The sequence below is a fragment of the Anas acuta genome, chromosome 17 (assembly GCF_963932015.1).
Source record: "Anas acuta chromosome 17, bAnaAcu1.1, whole genome shotgun sequence".
NCBI lineage: Eukaryota > Metazoa > Chordata > Aves > Anseriformes > Anatidae > Anas > Anas acuta.
In genome coordinates this window covers 7,874,967-7,888,803 of record NC_088995.1, presented here as the reverse complement: position 1 = coordinate 7,888,803, position 13,837 = coordinate 7,874,967, and the positions used below count along the sequence as shown (strand labels likewise).

Here is a 13,837-nt window from a genome sequence, read left to right as displayed (position 1 = left end):
TCAAACTGTTCCTAAAATCTAGGGATGTTATCAGATAGAATGAGGAGACGTTGTCTCCAGCAGGTTGCTGTGGCCTGTGATGATGTGCCTTCATGGGTCTTGAAATGCTGGTTCTCAGGGGGGACGGGCTGATGACAGAATCATCTAGAGTCGTCGCTGTCAGCTGGTAAAACTTGCTTAGAAGCTTTCCTAAATAGTAGGAATACCCAGAGATGAAAAATGGGAAAGCAGTAGATTTATGCATATCCACCCATAGCTATGGGGCGAACTGAAGAGGCTGGGATGCCCTGTGAACTGCTACAGGCATTAACAGCTGCAGCAGCTGGGCAGAAGCTGCTTCATGATGCGTGCTCGTATTTCTGCTTTTTAAAATACGCTCTGAGGGTTTTGTAGATACGCAATTAGATCAGAACTTCAGCACCTATTTGTTTCAAAGGTCAACTGGTGGCTTGTGGGGAAAGCTTAACCCCTGCCAGTTTGCATAATGCTTTGTAAGCGAGAAACCACAGCAGCAGAACCTCGGTAGTTTCGTCTGTTCTGGCCGCACTATCGCAATAAGACTGAACAATACTGCGGCTGAGAGTCTCATCACATACACAAGAGTATTGTTAATCTTCAGAATATCCTTGTTCCATATGAGTGTGCTTGCAAGGACTTAGAAGTCAATCCATTCACTTGATTAAAGGTTAACCATTTCAGTTAATGCTTTCACATTCAGCTCTGAGGAGCAGTGCAGCAGCACTTCCAGCTGAGCTGCTGTTTGCACAGTGTGCTCCCCTTCTTTCTGCCTCTTTAATTTAGAGTGCATTTCAGTGGAGATCGGCCTTACGTCTGTCAGCACCATGCACAAACTTGGGTATGGTTGACTTGGTTTCTCGTGTGATTTCTGAATTTTTTCATTGGAGAAGGAAGCTGGCTTCGTTTTACAGAAGCGCACTGGTGGCTTGGCTGCACTTCGGCCTCTGTTACTAGCACTTGCTCTTAGGCATTCTGGCTTCCTTTTTGTTTTTTAAACTTACCAATATTTCTTAAAGCAGTTGCAAAACTACATGATTATTAGTGTGTGTGTTTCACACACTGATGTAAAGGAGTTTTTTCCATTCCCTTTTAAATCCAGTACTTGCTTAGCATGATGGAAGTGTGTTACATATGTGTGCCTGTGTTCGTTTCAGTGGCACAGAAATTGAGTGTGTGAACAATAGCTAAAACTCCACGTTGGTTAAAATATTCCCTCTTCTAGTTAATTATAACCTGGAAATCCTCTCTTGAATATAGGCTAACTTGAGCTATTATTAGCATTGGCTTTAGAGAAATCTCTTTGATTTAAGACAGACTGTTCCCTTGTATTTGCTCCTCTGCCAGACGAAGCCTGTAACTGAAGGCTCTATTGAATTACTGAGAGCAGTTCTTTTTCTTGCTGCTTTGCTGTGTCAAATTCTTTAAACCTCAGTAATTTGCTTATGTTTTATATCGAGTTGCAATTATGCAGCGTGATTTAGGGTACATTTTTATCTGAATAATCCTATTACTTCATTAAAACTAGCAGCCGTGCCACTTGGAGTTACGTTAAGCTTGTCAATTCTCAAAAGGTAAGGTGGGTTTGGCCAAGTCCTGGCCAGGATGCAACCCCTGGGCATTGCAGGCGGCCACCTTGGCAATTGCTTTGTGTCAGCTTTTTCTCTCGAATCTGCACTGAAATGTTTCCGTAGTGTTTTGATGGAAGAACTCCACATCTTACAGATGAAATGCAAGCATAAAACATTTTTACAGTTCCATAATTATAGCGTTACGGTGTTAACTTGTGAGCTTGGCGGCTCAAGCTGTCAGGCTGGTGGGCTTGTACTTAATGACTCTATTTTCCCTAGGGTTTCACTTGGTCAAAATAGGACCTGATTTTTTTTTTGTTTGTTTTTTATGAATTCTGTGGCATGTTAAATGAGTGCATTTTTTTTAGAAATGTCTGCGTACTTAACTGAAATCTGGTCCCAACAGGGCTCTGTTATTCCTCGTAAACAGCAGAGATGAAAGATTTTGGTTTGGTTTGTTTTTTTCTCTAGGGATTTACTTGTAACCAGTTGAAATGTATTTATAGTCCGCTGAATGTCTTTGGCATCTAAGGTTAGACTCAAAGAAGCAGGAAATCACAAATATGAGAAAACTGGGATTTTTTTTTTAGTGTGACATCTTAGTTTTCTACTCTGACAACATATATAGGGAATTTGATTAAAACTGCAGAGAAAGGGCTCCCCCCCTCCCCTATCTGAACATGCAAGTTACATTTAAGGTTTAATTTTGCATTGCATGTGTCTGATCATGGAAGAGAACTGGCAACGCTGAGTGTGCAGCAGCACTCAGGTCAGCTTGTCAGTCTGACTGAAAGCTAGGCCTTGGGAGAGAATTTAGAAGACTTGCCTGCATTTTTTTTCCCATTGTTGGGTAGGCTTTCACATTTATTAATTGTTACTGGGAAATCCCTGTGTAGCTAAACAATTGTACCCCATAGTGTTTGGGCAGCCTTGCACAAGCTTGTTCAAGTAGCGGATTGGTTTGAGTGGTTTCTTTGGCCATATCATGTCATACTACCATGCTGATTTCTGAATTAAGAGCCCAGCATTTTATTTACTTATTTTACATGTTTACTGTATAACCTCCTGGCAGTGTAAAAGTAGAGTTCTCTGTTTGGTGTTTGTTGTTCTCAAGTGGCTTTCACAGGGGAGATCGTGTCTGGGATGCTTGTCATGAAAATGTTTCTTTGTAGTGGATGGTAGGAGTGGAGTGCAACGGGTAGTTGTGTCTGAAGAGGTATTTCTCTTTGTATGGGGACGTGTTCACAGATGGCTACATTCCTGAATGTATTTTGTCTTTTCTTAACTCTGCTAAGAATTTCACTTTCTGGAAATACTAGAAAATATACTGGAAAATAATCTGGTGAGTGCAGTGTTGCACAGTTGCAAACAGTTTTTTTTTTGGGGGGGGGAGGGAGTGTTGGTTTGGTTTTGTCATGGTTGCGTTTTGTTTTTTTTTTTTTCTCTTTCATGTACTAATTATGTACTTGCATTTGTAGCTCTGGCTATGGGCCTGTGTGTTGCAATGATAGCCTTTGTCCGGCTGCCCAGCCTGAAGGTTTCCTGCTTGCTACTCTCCGGGTTACTAATTTATGATGTCTTTTGGGTAAGTGTTTTGTTTTGTTTTGCTAAAACTGTTCTCATCGTTTGGATTTGTAGTTGGCTTTGGGCCATTTTTACACGAGATGTACTAGTATGAAATCGATGAGCTTCGTTGCTCCGTTCCGAGAAGTTAAAGTCTGCAGCAGAATACAAAATGATCTCCTCCCTAATTACTTAACAAAAGCGGGAACATGATCAGAATATTTCAACTTTGGCATATTGTAAGAAAAAGTTAGACCTCAAATTTTGAAACCTTGGCTGCAGATCAGAATAAGTGTTCCCAAGTAAATGGGAAGCCTTATCCACGCTCGTGCAGGACGTGCATGCCAACTTCTGATTAGCAGTGGAATCTGCAAAACAGAAATGCAAATTGATTTACAGCCAGTCAAGTTGGCATAAAATCTTACAGCAATTTTACAAGAAACCTGACAGAATGATGTCCTTTGTAATACTGAAAGGATTTGGTTTTACCTTTGCATAACAGCGAGCACTGATTCAGGAAGGCACTTGTTGACAGCTCTGGCATTGAGTCAGTTTCCCAGCACGATGAGCTGTAGTGTAAAGGTCTATTTGAAATAAGTGTTGCATCATGCATTTTATGAGTGAGCACTGTACTCTCTTCTCTCTTCCAGCTTTCTCATATTTTCAGTGCCCTATTACCTGCCTTTGCTGGTGCTTGTAATCCGTTGATCGGTATCTTGGCATCATACAGTATACTCCAGTTTTTCTTCAGGATTAATAGTGTAAAAAACTTCATCTGATTGTTTTTAAAATACATTTTGTTTTTTATTATCAAACGTAGAATGTTTGTGTCTGGAAAAGTAGATCCTTTCTTTTCTTGAATAAATGAAGCAAAAAGAAAAAAAAAAAAGCAAGCCACTTTGAATTGCTATCCAATTGCAGTTTGTCATTTTTAATGATTTCCTTCTGTAGGTCTTTTTTTCTGCCTACATCTTTAACAGCAATGTTATGGTGAAAGTGGCCACGCAACCAGCTGATAATCCCCTTGACGTTTTATCCCGGAAACTTCACCTGGGACCAAATGTGGGTAGAGATGTTCCCCGCCTGTCGCTGCCTGGTAAACTTGTGTTTCCAAGGTAAAATCAGTAGTTCTTTTACAGTACTATATAAGAAAAGTATTTCCTGACTATACTTTTTATTAGCACTAACTCTCTTGGAAAATACCAGCTCAGTTCCCTGTTTAGTCACTCCTCCTTCATGATGAAGATCTGTAAAATAATGAGTTGTAAGGATTGGACGCTTTGCATTTGCTGTCTCATAGCATGCAGATATGATGCTAATTGGGGTAAAAGAAGTGGCCCATTCGGACCAGGATATTTTTTTGACATGAATGTGAGTTCTACCATTTAGTGGTCACTGTTGTAGTATGACCTAATGCTTAAAAGCAAAAAGAACTTAAGTTTACTATAATGTTAGTCTTGATTAATGCATACTTGTAGGGTGGGAATTAGAAACTGATCTAAGCAACAAAGGTTACTGGGTTAAATGCTGTGTTGGAGGGAGATTATTCCACATCTGTCTACTGTGGGGGTTCCTTGATGTTTCAGATTTTGAGCTAGTTACACGTAGGCCTGATACAGCAATAAACTCAAGCACTTCAGAAGTCGTGCAGTAGGCTAAGTTGGCTAATTTACTCTGTTCTTGTTTCTTTAGAAGCTGGGGTTCTAAAATTGCAGGGATTAGGAAATCGTTCTCTGCAATGATAAAAACAAAACTGTTTGGTTCATTCTGTGACAAATTAATTTGATATCATTTCATGAAAAAGATCCTGGGTTTAAGATACTGGCTGGTTTTAGTTCTTAATCTGCTTAGCGGTTGGCTCTTTTCTGGGAATCTGATAAAGCTGTAGGTTTATGTGCATTTTGTCCGAATTAAGCCAAAGATCATAAATCCATAAACTGACTTACTGTCATGTGTTAGAAGTGATCTACGTACACTAGAGGTGCAGTGTCCATCAGCGATGGTCAAATAGTTTGGTGAAATTGTCGGCAGGTACCTACCTCCCAGTCACGTTTAGGAGAGAGATGACTGAAATACCAAGTTACATTGAGTGACTTAGAAGAAAGAAGTTTAAACACTGCTGGTAGAAATAAACAGATTTGGAGCAAAGTGTTATTAGTGTCAAAATAGGTAACGTTTAAAACTGAGCTGGAATGTGATGATGTCACGTGAGGAAAAATCGTTAGTAGCAGGTATTTATGTAGAAGCTTCTCCTACATAAAAGGTGGCCAGTTGGAAGTCCAGCCTGTGTAAAATGAAGCTCAAAAACAAAGTGGAGGAGTCTAGAGCTTGTCACCCTCTGTACTGGGCACAGACCCAATTTCAGTTGCTCTCCAGTTCCACAGGCAGCCACTTCTCCATGCTGGGGATCGGAGATATTGTGATGCCAGGTCTTCTGCTCTGCTTTGTCCTACGTTACGATAACTACAAAAAACAAGCCAACAGTGACTCCTGTGGTGCCCCAGGACCAGGGAACATCTCTGGACGTATGCAGAAGGTCTCTTACTTTCACTGCACACTTATTGGATATTTTGTAGGTGAGTAATTGGTTTAATATGGATAGCTGCTTAGTGAGCAGGAGTGGGATTATTGTAGTAGGTTTAAAAGATGATGAAACAAGGGGTAAAGAGGCTTTGGGAGACTGCTTGGTTATGTTCTTTTTTAATCTTCCTCTCTCCGTTTTCATTGGCATGGTCTAGGGAGAAGAACTCTTCTAGAGTTCTGTTTTAAATTATTTTTGGTGTATTTTATTTAGAGGATGAAAGAGATTATCAGTGTATTTCTGTGAGAACTTTTTATACCTTGCTTTACTAGTACCGAAGGTGTCCTAGCTCACAGATGGGTTACGCAGAAATATATGGGAGTTTCTAGATGGGTTGCGCTGTGCAATAGTACATCTTGAGAATTCATTTTACAGATTCCCACCATTTTTGTATTCTAATGTTAATTCTTATGATCCTGTGACATTTTAGCACATGCGGAAAATTGTAAATAGCCACAACTAGAATGCTGTTTATAATTTGATGCAGCCATCCCTTTCCTCACTAACACAAAATAGATTTTCCCTGAAGGTCAGGATATGTGTGTGCATATCCGGAACCTGTGTAGTCCTTTAGAGGATGAAAAGGAAAGATCGTCTCCTGCTTGCCTCTCCCCCCCCCCCCGTCGCCCCCTGCCTTTCCCCCATATGTTCCTTTTGGGCACGTATCCAGGAAAAGCATTCCTGGTGTGTACAATCCTTCCTTGCAGCCCCTCGTTTCTCAGGCGAGGGGCCTCTCAGACCAACAGTCTCGAGAGGTACCGGTACTGGAGGAGCACGTAAACCAATTTGGTGTGTGCTTTCAGCTTCCTCCCCTTTGCCTTTTATTATGTTTGTGTTGTGTTATTATTAGCTTAGTTTTTGAGATTCAAAACCAAAGCAAGTGGCTCAACAGAGCCTAATACTAAAATAGAGCAACTTCCCTTTTTGCTCGTTTTGTATCTCTTCAGGGAAAGCTAAGCACAAGCAGGTAATATTTCCATACACTGTCTTAAAATGGTGGGGAAGGAAACCACCTGTGGATGAAATGATAGAGAACATCCATGAGCTACTAAAGATATTTATAGGCACGTTTTTCTTTTACAGGTCTATTAACTGCAACAGTAGCTTCTCGTATTCACCGGGCAGCCCAGCCTGCCCTCCTGTATTTGGTACCTTTTACTTTATTGCCGCTCCTCACCATGGCCTATTTAAAGGTAAGATAGGATTATATATTCCTGTCAGGAAAGTGGGGATCAGCTGGAAGCGAGTTCAGTGCTCATGCACTGGGCACCGGTTCTCACAAGGATGCTGCATGCCCTTGCTCCTCCTTAACAGCTGCAGCCAAGAACTGAGGTACTGCTGCTGCTGGGGTGGATCCTCATTTTGGAGGACTAAGTAACAGACTTGTTCCTGAACTAGAAAATGATCTATGCATGTAATACTTCTGAACTTGTTTAGTGTACGTTTGCTGGTACTTAAGTGCTGTTTAAATTAAATAAATGAATTTCTCCTCACCCAGCTGGTTGTGAAAGAAAGCATTTGCGCAAAAGCTGGATAGAGAGAGGAGAGGCAGATCCTTATTTACCTATTTCCAGTCACCTGTTCTGAAGTCAAATTTCAAAATGTAACCTTTACTGTTTCAGGGCTATTGTTGAAACACACGTCTAGCACTCTAGATTGAAGCATAAAACAGGGCAAAATTTTCCGCCCACATAAAATGTTTTTCTGATGGGAAGGAAATACTTAGGTCAATCTGTCACAAAAATAAGGCATTTCGACATGTTGTGGGAAGGATGTATTTTATGGTCTTTATTGTAATCTGCAAAACAGGTGGAGAATAGATTTGCTTTAAGATATGCTTACGTGCATTTTACGTATATACGTGTATTTTTAAATCTGTATTCTAAATGGGCTTTATGGTTTCTGAGTGAATGGTCCTCTGCTGTTTCACTGCTGTTTAGGGCGATCTACGTCGCATGTGGTCTGAGCCTTTCCACTCCAAGTCCAGCAGCTCCCGTTTCCTGGAAGTATGATGGAACAGATAGAAAGTGACCTGAACTTCTGCCTTGGTCCTTTTCACTTTGACTTGTGGCTTTGTCATCGCCGAAAGCTGGACAGGCTGGTACTTGGGAAGGTACCAATTACAGGACTTGTATGAAAGGACTTTGCATTGAAAGGAGGAAAAAGAAAAAAAGCTAAGGTTCTGGAGCTCCATGCGACTCCGTATCTCCCTGCAGATGTGGAACTGGGGACCCTTTGTGCAACTGCAGCCACTTTCCTCTTTTCCTCGCTCTAACGGATTAGTACCAGACTATTACCTATGTGAGAGAGGAAGAGACAGACTAGAAACTGAAAACGGCTTGAAGTCGTTCAAAAACTTGTGAACACTAAAAGAAAAACGGTTAGGCAAACTGAAGCTTCTTCAGCAAACGCTCATATACATTGGGACCAGTTTCCTGTTGGACTTCGGTTTTGAAAAGAACTGAGACAGACGGTCTTCTGTCACAATATTGTTTTTTTTGTTGGTTTTTTTTTTTTTTTTGATTTATTAAATATTTCCTGTGGTGTGAGGTTACTTATTAAATCCACAGACATTGAGTGACTTCTTGCAGTAAACATATAAAAATTTGTTGTAACAAGTTACGTTTCCACCCAGATGTCATGTTGCAGTGAAAAAGGGCACGATTTTTATACATATATATATACACACATATAGATATATATATGAATAAATAAAAAGGAAAACCTGCTAAGATCATGCTATGTAGCAGACAGGGGCTTGCTGTAATTTTTAGCATGTAGAGCAGTTTACTCTGGCTTTCTTGTATATGAATCTACAATGAGCTGCTGTTTTTTCTCCCCCCTCCTGAAACTGAACCTGCAGTTTAAAAACAAGTGTAGTATTTGTATTGGTTGTACTCACGGACTTTAGGGGATATTTGATTTTGATCAATGTAGCAAACTAGGGAAGAAAAAAGTTGAAACCCACCCCTGTTGGTTTGAGGGGGGAGGGGATGGGAAGGGTGTCTTTTTTTTCTTTTTTTTTTTTTTCCGTTTTTTTACAAACAGCTCCCTTGCAGGTTTTTAGTAGATCCTTCTTGACCCAGTGCATGTATTATAGCAGCAATTGTCTTTGTGCTTTCTGATCATAGTAATGTATCACTTGTAAATACATTTTTTCTATTTTCTATTTTTTTGTATTTTTTTGCATTTTGTTTCATTAGTGTGCTGTATTTTTTCCATGCCCCTGCCCCTTAAAGAAAAAAAAAAAAAAAGAAAAAGAAAACTGTCCTTTACTGTTGTGACTGGTCAGAGTTTGTGTGTTGACTGCTTTGTACTTGACAGCCTGTTAAAATGTGTTGTGCTGTTTTCTTAAGCCAGCAGTTCCAGTTAGGTTAATTTATTAACTGAAAGGCCACCCTGAGATAACCAGAACTTTCGTCCATTAAAATATTTTACCAAATTGTGTTTGGGGGGGAGCTCTGCTAAACTTGTACCTCTTGTTAGTCTGATGCTGGTAAGTGCTAGCTGAGCAGAAGGAAAGCAGGATGAAACCTGACTGAGTAGCAAGCTCCCTCGGGGTACCGCTGCTTTGCAAACAGGTAAGGGAGCTTCGCTGGAACATCTGACCCTTTCTGCTCTGTCCGTTCTTACAAGAAGAGCAAATTCAGCCTGGTAGAAGATATCGTCTGGCCATGCTTTGCAATGCAACTGTCTGGCCTGTTTTTAATTAATGTGCTTCTCTCTCCTCCTCAGGCAGGTCTGTCACGGCTCACGGGCCGTGGGGCTGAAGTGGCCGAGTGGCCTCTGAACCAGCTGTGAGTGCTCTGACACAGGTAGGGCACGAAAAAACGTTGGAAAGCAGCACAGCAGTTTGGGGGGGGGGGGCTCTAAGGTTTTCAAGTGAGTGGGTGGCAGGGGGGATGTTGTGTTTTTATTTTTTCCCCCAATTCCTATCTTTAAGTCAGTTGAAAGCATTTCCTCTAGCACATGCCTGCAATGCTCATCATCAGCTCAGTTTTGATGAAGTAAATCTTTTTAAATTAAAAATTTGCATTTACAGTTAATAGCAGGTGTAAGAGCCCAGACTTGCAGTCAGCTTGGGCCAGAAGGACGGCGTTGGTTTTTCAGCTGCACACCTCAAACTTAAATTGAACAAAATATTGATAAGGGTGTTCAGAAAGAAAAAACAGGGTTGGTTTTTTAGTAGTAGCAAGCAGTGGGATAACATTTATAGATCCAATATCCAACTGGTAGCAATGCACATCTCAAGTGCTTGCTGTTTCTTGGGAGCATCTTCCTGCCTTTAGAATTAAAATAAACGGTCTTTCTCTGTTTTTGCGATGGCATTTTCTAGTCCGTTCCAGGAAGCATGCCTATGAGTGATTTTCTACACTTGAAAGGCATTCTGGAAAAAGTTCTAGAAGTGTCAAGTGACAAATGCTTAATGAGAATTAATCTAGCTTTCCAGAAGAGTCTTGGCCTTCCTCTTTTAAGCTGTATTGCCCTGTGACACCGTGTAAATCTGACTTGCACCAAGATTGCAAGCCACTTTCTCTTTACAACGCAGCCGTTTGTTTCTGAACCTACAGGTGGCACCTGCTGCTCTGAAATGAGCCCCTGGCTTCCCAGGTGGACACCTGCAGCTGCCAGGTGAGCAAAACTGAACTGACAGATGCTTGCTGCCCCTTCAGCGTGGAACAGCAGCCCACCGCTGGTAGGAAAAGGATTTGGTGCTTTGGAGGGGTTAACTGAGGCATGACTGTTCTAAATGCAAAGCTGTTATGTTTGCAGAGGTGCAAAAACATTCTCCTGTTATTTATTGGAGTAAGGTAAAGCTGTAGAACTTTGTCCTACAACTCTCCTGTCAACAACACCTCAGCTTTTGGGGCGGATTAGAACAGGTTCCTACCTCAGCACGCAGCTGCTGGCACCCTGAGCAGACACACGTACCTTCTGGCCTTGTTTCTTCAGCATGGCCAGCTGCACGTTTTCTCAGATCAAGGATGAAACTGTACAAACTGCTGGGTACTTTGGCTTTCTGAGGGCGCTCTAGGGCCTAGATTTCCTGTCCCTGTTGGGTCCTGTTCATGCCTTCTTCGTTTTACATTTTGTTACACTCCTTCATTAAATACTTGATACAAATTCGTGCATTGTAATCTCCAGCCATCTGCTCTTTCTTGTGAAAAGTTGTCAGAAGAAATATTTTAGAAAGTATTCGACTAATAAAAGCTTTTATGTAGGAGGTTAAAAGGATACTGGCAATAAAAAGTGATTGACGCGTGCGTGTTTATAGCAAAGTTAGGACAGGGACCAGAATTGTGAAATGCAAAGCTGTTAAAAGTTCTGGAGCTGGTTTTCTGCTGTGCGTTTAGGAACAGTCAGCTTAGAAATGTCACTGTTCATCTCTTGAAGTTTCCCCTAAGGTCACACCCTTAGTCTAGAAAAAGATTCTGAGTTCAGAAAAGACCTGGGACTGTTTTGCCAGCCAGTGCAGATGAAGTATTTTACAGCACTTAAATACTTTTACAATACAGGCTGCTAATTCTGTCTGTGTTGGCCCAGCAGGAACAACCTGTGAAGCCTCTAATCTGTGCCCGGACCTCTGCAATATTGCACGGCGCTGCCTGCACAGGCTGAGGAGCACATCAGGGTGCCAGCGCTGTGGTTTCCATCGCCTCACACAGAAGCTGTTTGTGGAGATGAATGTTTCCTGTCTTGAGCGTGGAGGTACGATGTGTTCTCAGAGAGAAGGGGAAGGAGTCACTGAAGCAATGAGGAAACACAAACTGACTGTTGGGTGGCTTCCCCAGCTTAGGGTTGACCCCCGTTGGAGGGGGAAGTGCATGCACAGCTCCCAGGTATTTTTCTTTTTGTACAAGTAGTGAACTTGTAGAATTTGATATTAATGTTTAGCTAAACAGCAGTAAGCTGCATTTTCATTCAAGTTGTAACAGTGCCAGATTTTCTTATCTTGGTTCCATTTATTCTTGTTATTCTTACAAGTATTTTGCCTTTTAACTTCAGCCTGTCTTTCACATTTGTTATTTTTTAAGCCATCCGTGATCACTAACAAAACCAGAATGTGTGACTATGTTGTCTGTGCTATTTTATGAAGGCTCTTCAGTTAGGCAGAACAAAATTTAATTTAAAAGCAAAATCATTTGTCCTATTTTTCTTAACAGTAAAGCTGTCAGAAAAGACCAGTAGAGGAGAAAGTGTTCTGGTGTGAAAGCAATACTGTGCTAACTTCAGCTGAGCCCCAGCAAAACCTTTCATACACTGCTTAAACACGGAAGACTGAGGGCATTGCTTGGGTTTGTGTCTAAGAGGTGTGAAGCTGACAGAGGTGAGCCCCATCGCTGTGCTGGTAGGAATGGAGAAGTCAGAGAGGGCTCCAGGCTCCGGCAGCTCCTCGGTGCCACACCGAGCAGCAAGGCTGGGCCAGGAAGGATGTGGCTAACGCCTGCGCTCCCCAGGAAGAGATCTGTGCTTCTCCCCTGTGTGTGCTCAGCTGTGACAGCCCAGAACAGCTCGTCTTCTCCTTTAGTCTGCTGAGAACTCATGAAGGGATTGTGAGCCACATATATATGGTATGAAGTGTGTCAGTTCTAACTGGTGGGTGAGGGGAATGCAGCTCCCCAGTCCTGGAACTGTGTTTCTTCTGCTGAAGGATTTCTTAGGGCTCCACAGGAACTGCTGGAGCAGGAAATGCCAAATAGACCTGCTGCCATCGTGTGATCAGTCCTCCTGCCCTGGAAACTGGTCTTGAACGGGTGAGTTTTTCGTCTCCAGATGGAAACGCTTCCAAGGTTTCTCCTGCTTCATTCCCTGCAGTCTGTTGTAACCAATCTACTGTACGTTTAGACCATTTGGGGGGCAAAAGTGTCCTTGAAAAGTGTAGCTGTGCCTTGCTATCCCACTCTAACTTTCATGTGACCTGATTTTCACATCTTGGTGCCTTAATTTTGCAACTTTAGCTCAGTTTGTAAACTGACAAAAACGTTCAGCTTCAACCTGAAATAGAACCTTTCCTGAAAGGAAGCCTGGCCCTGCCCACCCTTACCAGGGGAGCGCTCTGTCTGGGGGTGGCTCTTTGTAAGAGCTCTCTATTTAATGCTGCAAAACTTGTTTGTGTTTTGCTCTCTCAGCAGTTCTCTTCTGTAACAACCCCGAGGAACAGACGTTCATGTGTTAAAGCCAAAATTACCTGACAGCAGCAGAGAGGAGTCGGATCTCAGCATCTTGCTCAGGAAAAAGCCAGCTCTTTGCTCTGGGAGCTCTGTGGAGGTCTTTGTGTGTGACTGTGCTGTTTAACCCAAAACATTGCTGAGAACAGTGCTCTGAGACAGGTTACAGATCCCTGTCTGAATCTGGCAGCAAGGAATGTATTGGAAAAGCTTTTGTTTGAAAGACTTTGCACCCTTGCAGCATGGTGTTTTGTTGGTTTTTTTTTGTTGTTGTTTGTGTTAGTAATAGCAGAAGGGAACTCTGTAAGAGGCTCTGAGCACATTCCTAGGCTCATGAAGCTGATTGTCATGCTGTACCTAGACCAGTGATTTTTGACCAGCTGCACCCTTGCTGTAATTCAATGCTGTGCAATGTAATTTGATTACAGACTATGGCAGAGGTGCAGCACTCAGCAAATTGGCATCAACTCTGCAGCTGGTAGCCTCAGTTAATATGTTGGCTAGGTCAGCTGTCGCGCTGATGTCAGAGCCAGCAGGCAGCTTGTTAACAGGCACGCAGCACACTCTCAACAAGTTCCCAAAGGTGGGCTGTGGGCACAGGTGCAGCAGAGCTCCCCGGGAGCAGGCAATTACTTGATGCTGCCCCTGCGTTCTCTGCAGAAGGGCCACATGGGATGTTGGTGCATCAGTTTGTAGTTTTTAGCAGGGTGCTGTTGGCCGAGATGCTCACAGCTGGACTCCTGCTTCAGTCGGACACTGTGAGCATGTGGGGCAGCTCCGCTCTGCTCCTAAGAGAAGCAGCAGTCATTTAATGGGGGTAAGTGAGGGGGCGTGAGGGGGAAGAGGCACAGGCTGAAAGCAATGAAGGTGTGGGAAAGCAGATCTAAGAGAAGCAGTGAGATGAGAGGGAAAACAGCAGCAGGTGTGCCCTAAGAGTG

General features: G+C 42.4%; 1 protein-coding gene across 8 annotated transcripts in view; it reads left to right on the top strand.

The window, feature by feature from the left end:
- The window catches only part of SPPL3 (signal peptide peptidase like 3), a 70,363-nt gene extending 61,363 nt beyond the window's left edge, over nucleotides 1–9,000 (top strand). For all 8 annotated transcript variants that reach the window (XM_068654480.1, XM_068654479.1, XM_068654477.1 and 5 more), the window contains 5 exons: nucleotides 3,065–3,171; nucleotides 4,101–4,264; nucleotides 5,526–5,725; nucleotides 6,814–6,923; nucleotides 7,671–9,000. In XM_068654480.1, coding sequence (XP_068510581.1) covers nucleotides 3,065–3,171; nucleotides 4,101–4,264; nucleotides 5,526–5,725; nucleotides 6,814–6,923; nucleotides 7,671–7,742 — 653 coding nt within the window. In that variant the 3' untranslated portion in view covers nucleotides 7,743–9,000. The remainder of the gene's footprint in view (nucleotides 1–3,064; nucleotides 3,172–4,100; nucleotides 4,265–5,525; nucleotides 5,726–6,813; nucleotides 6,924–7,670) is intronic.
- The last annotated feature ends 4,837 nt before the right edge of the window (nucleotides 9,001–13,837 follow it).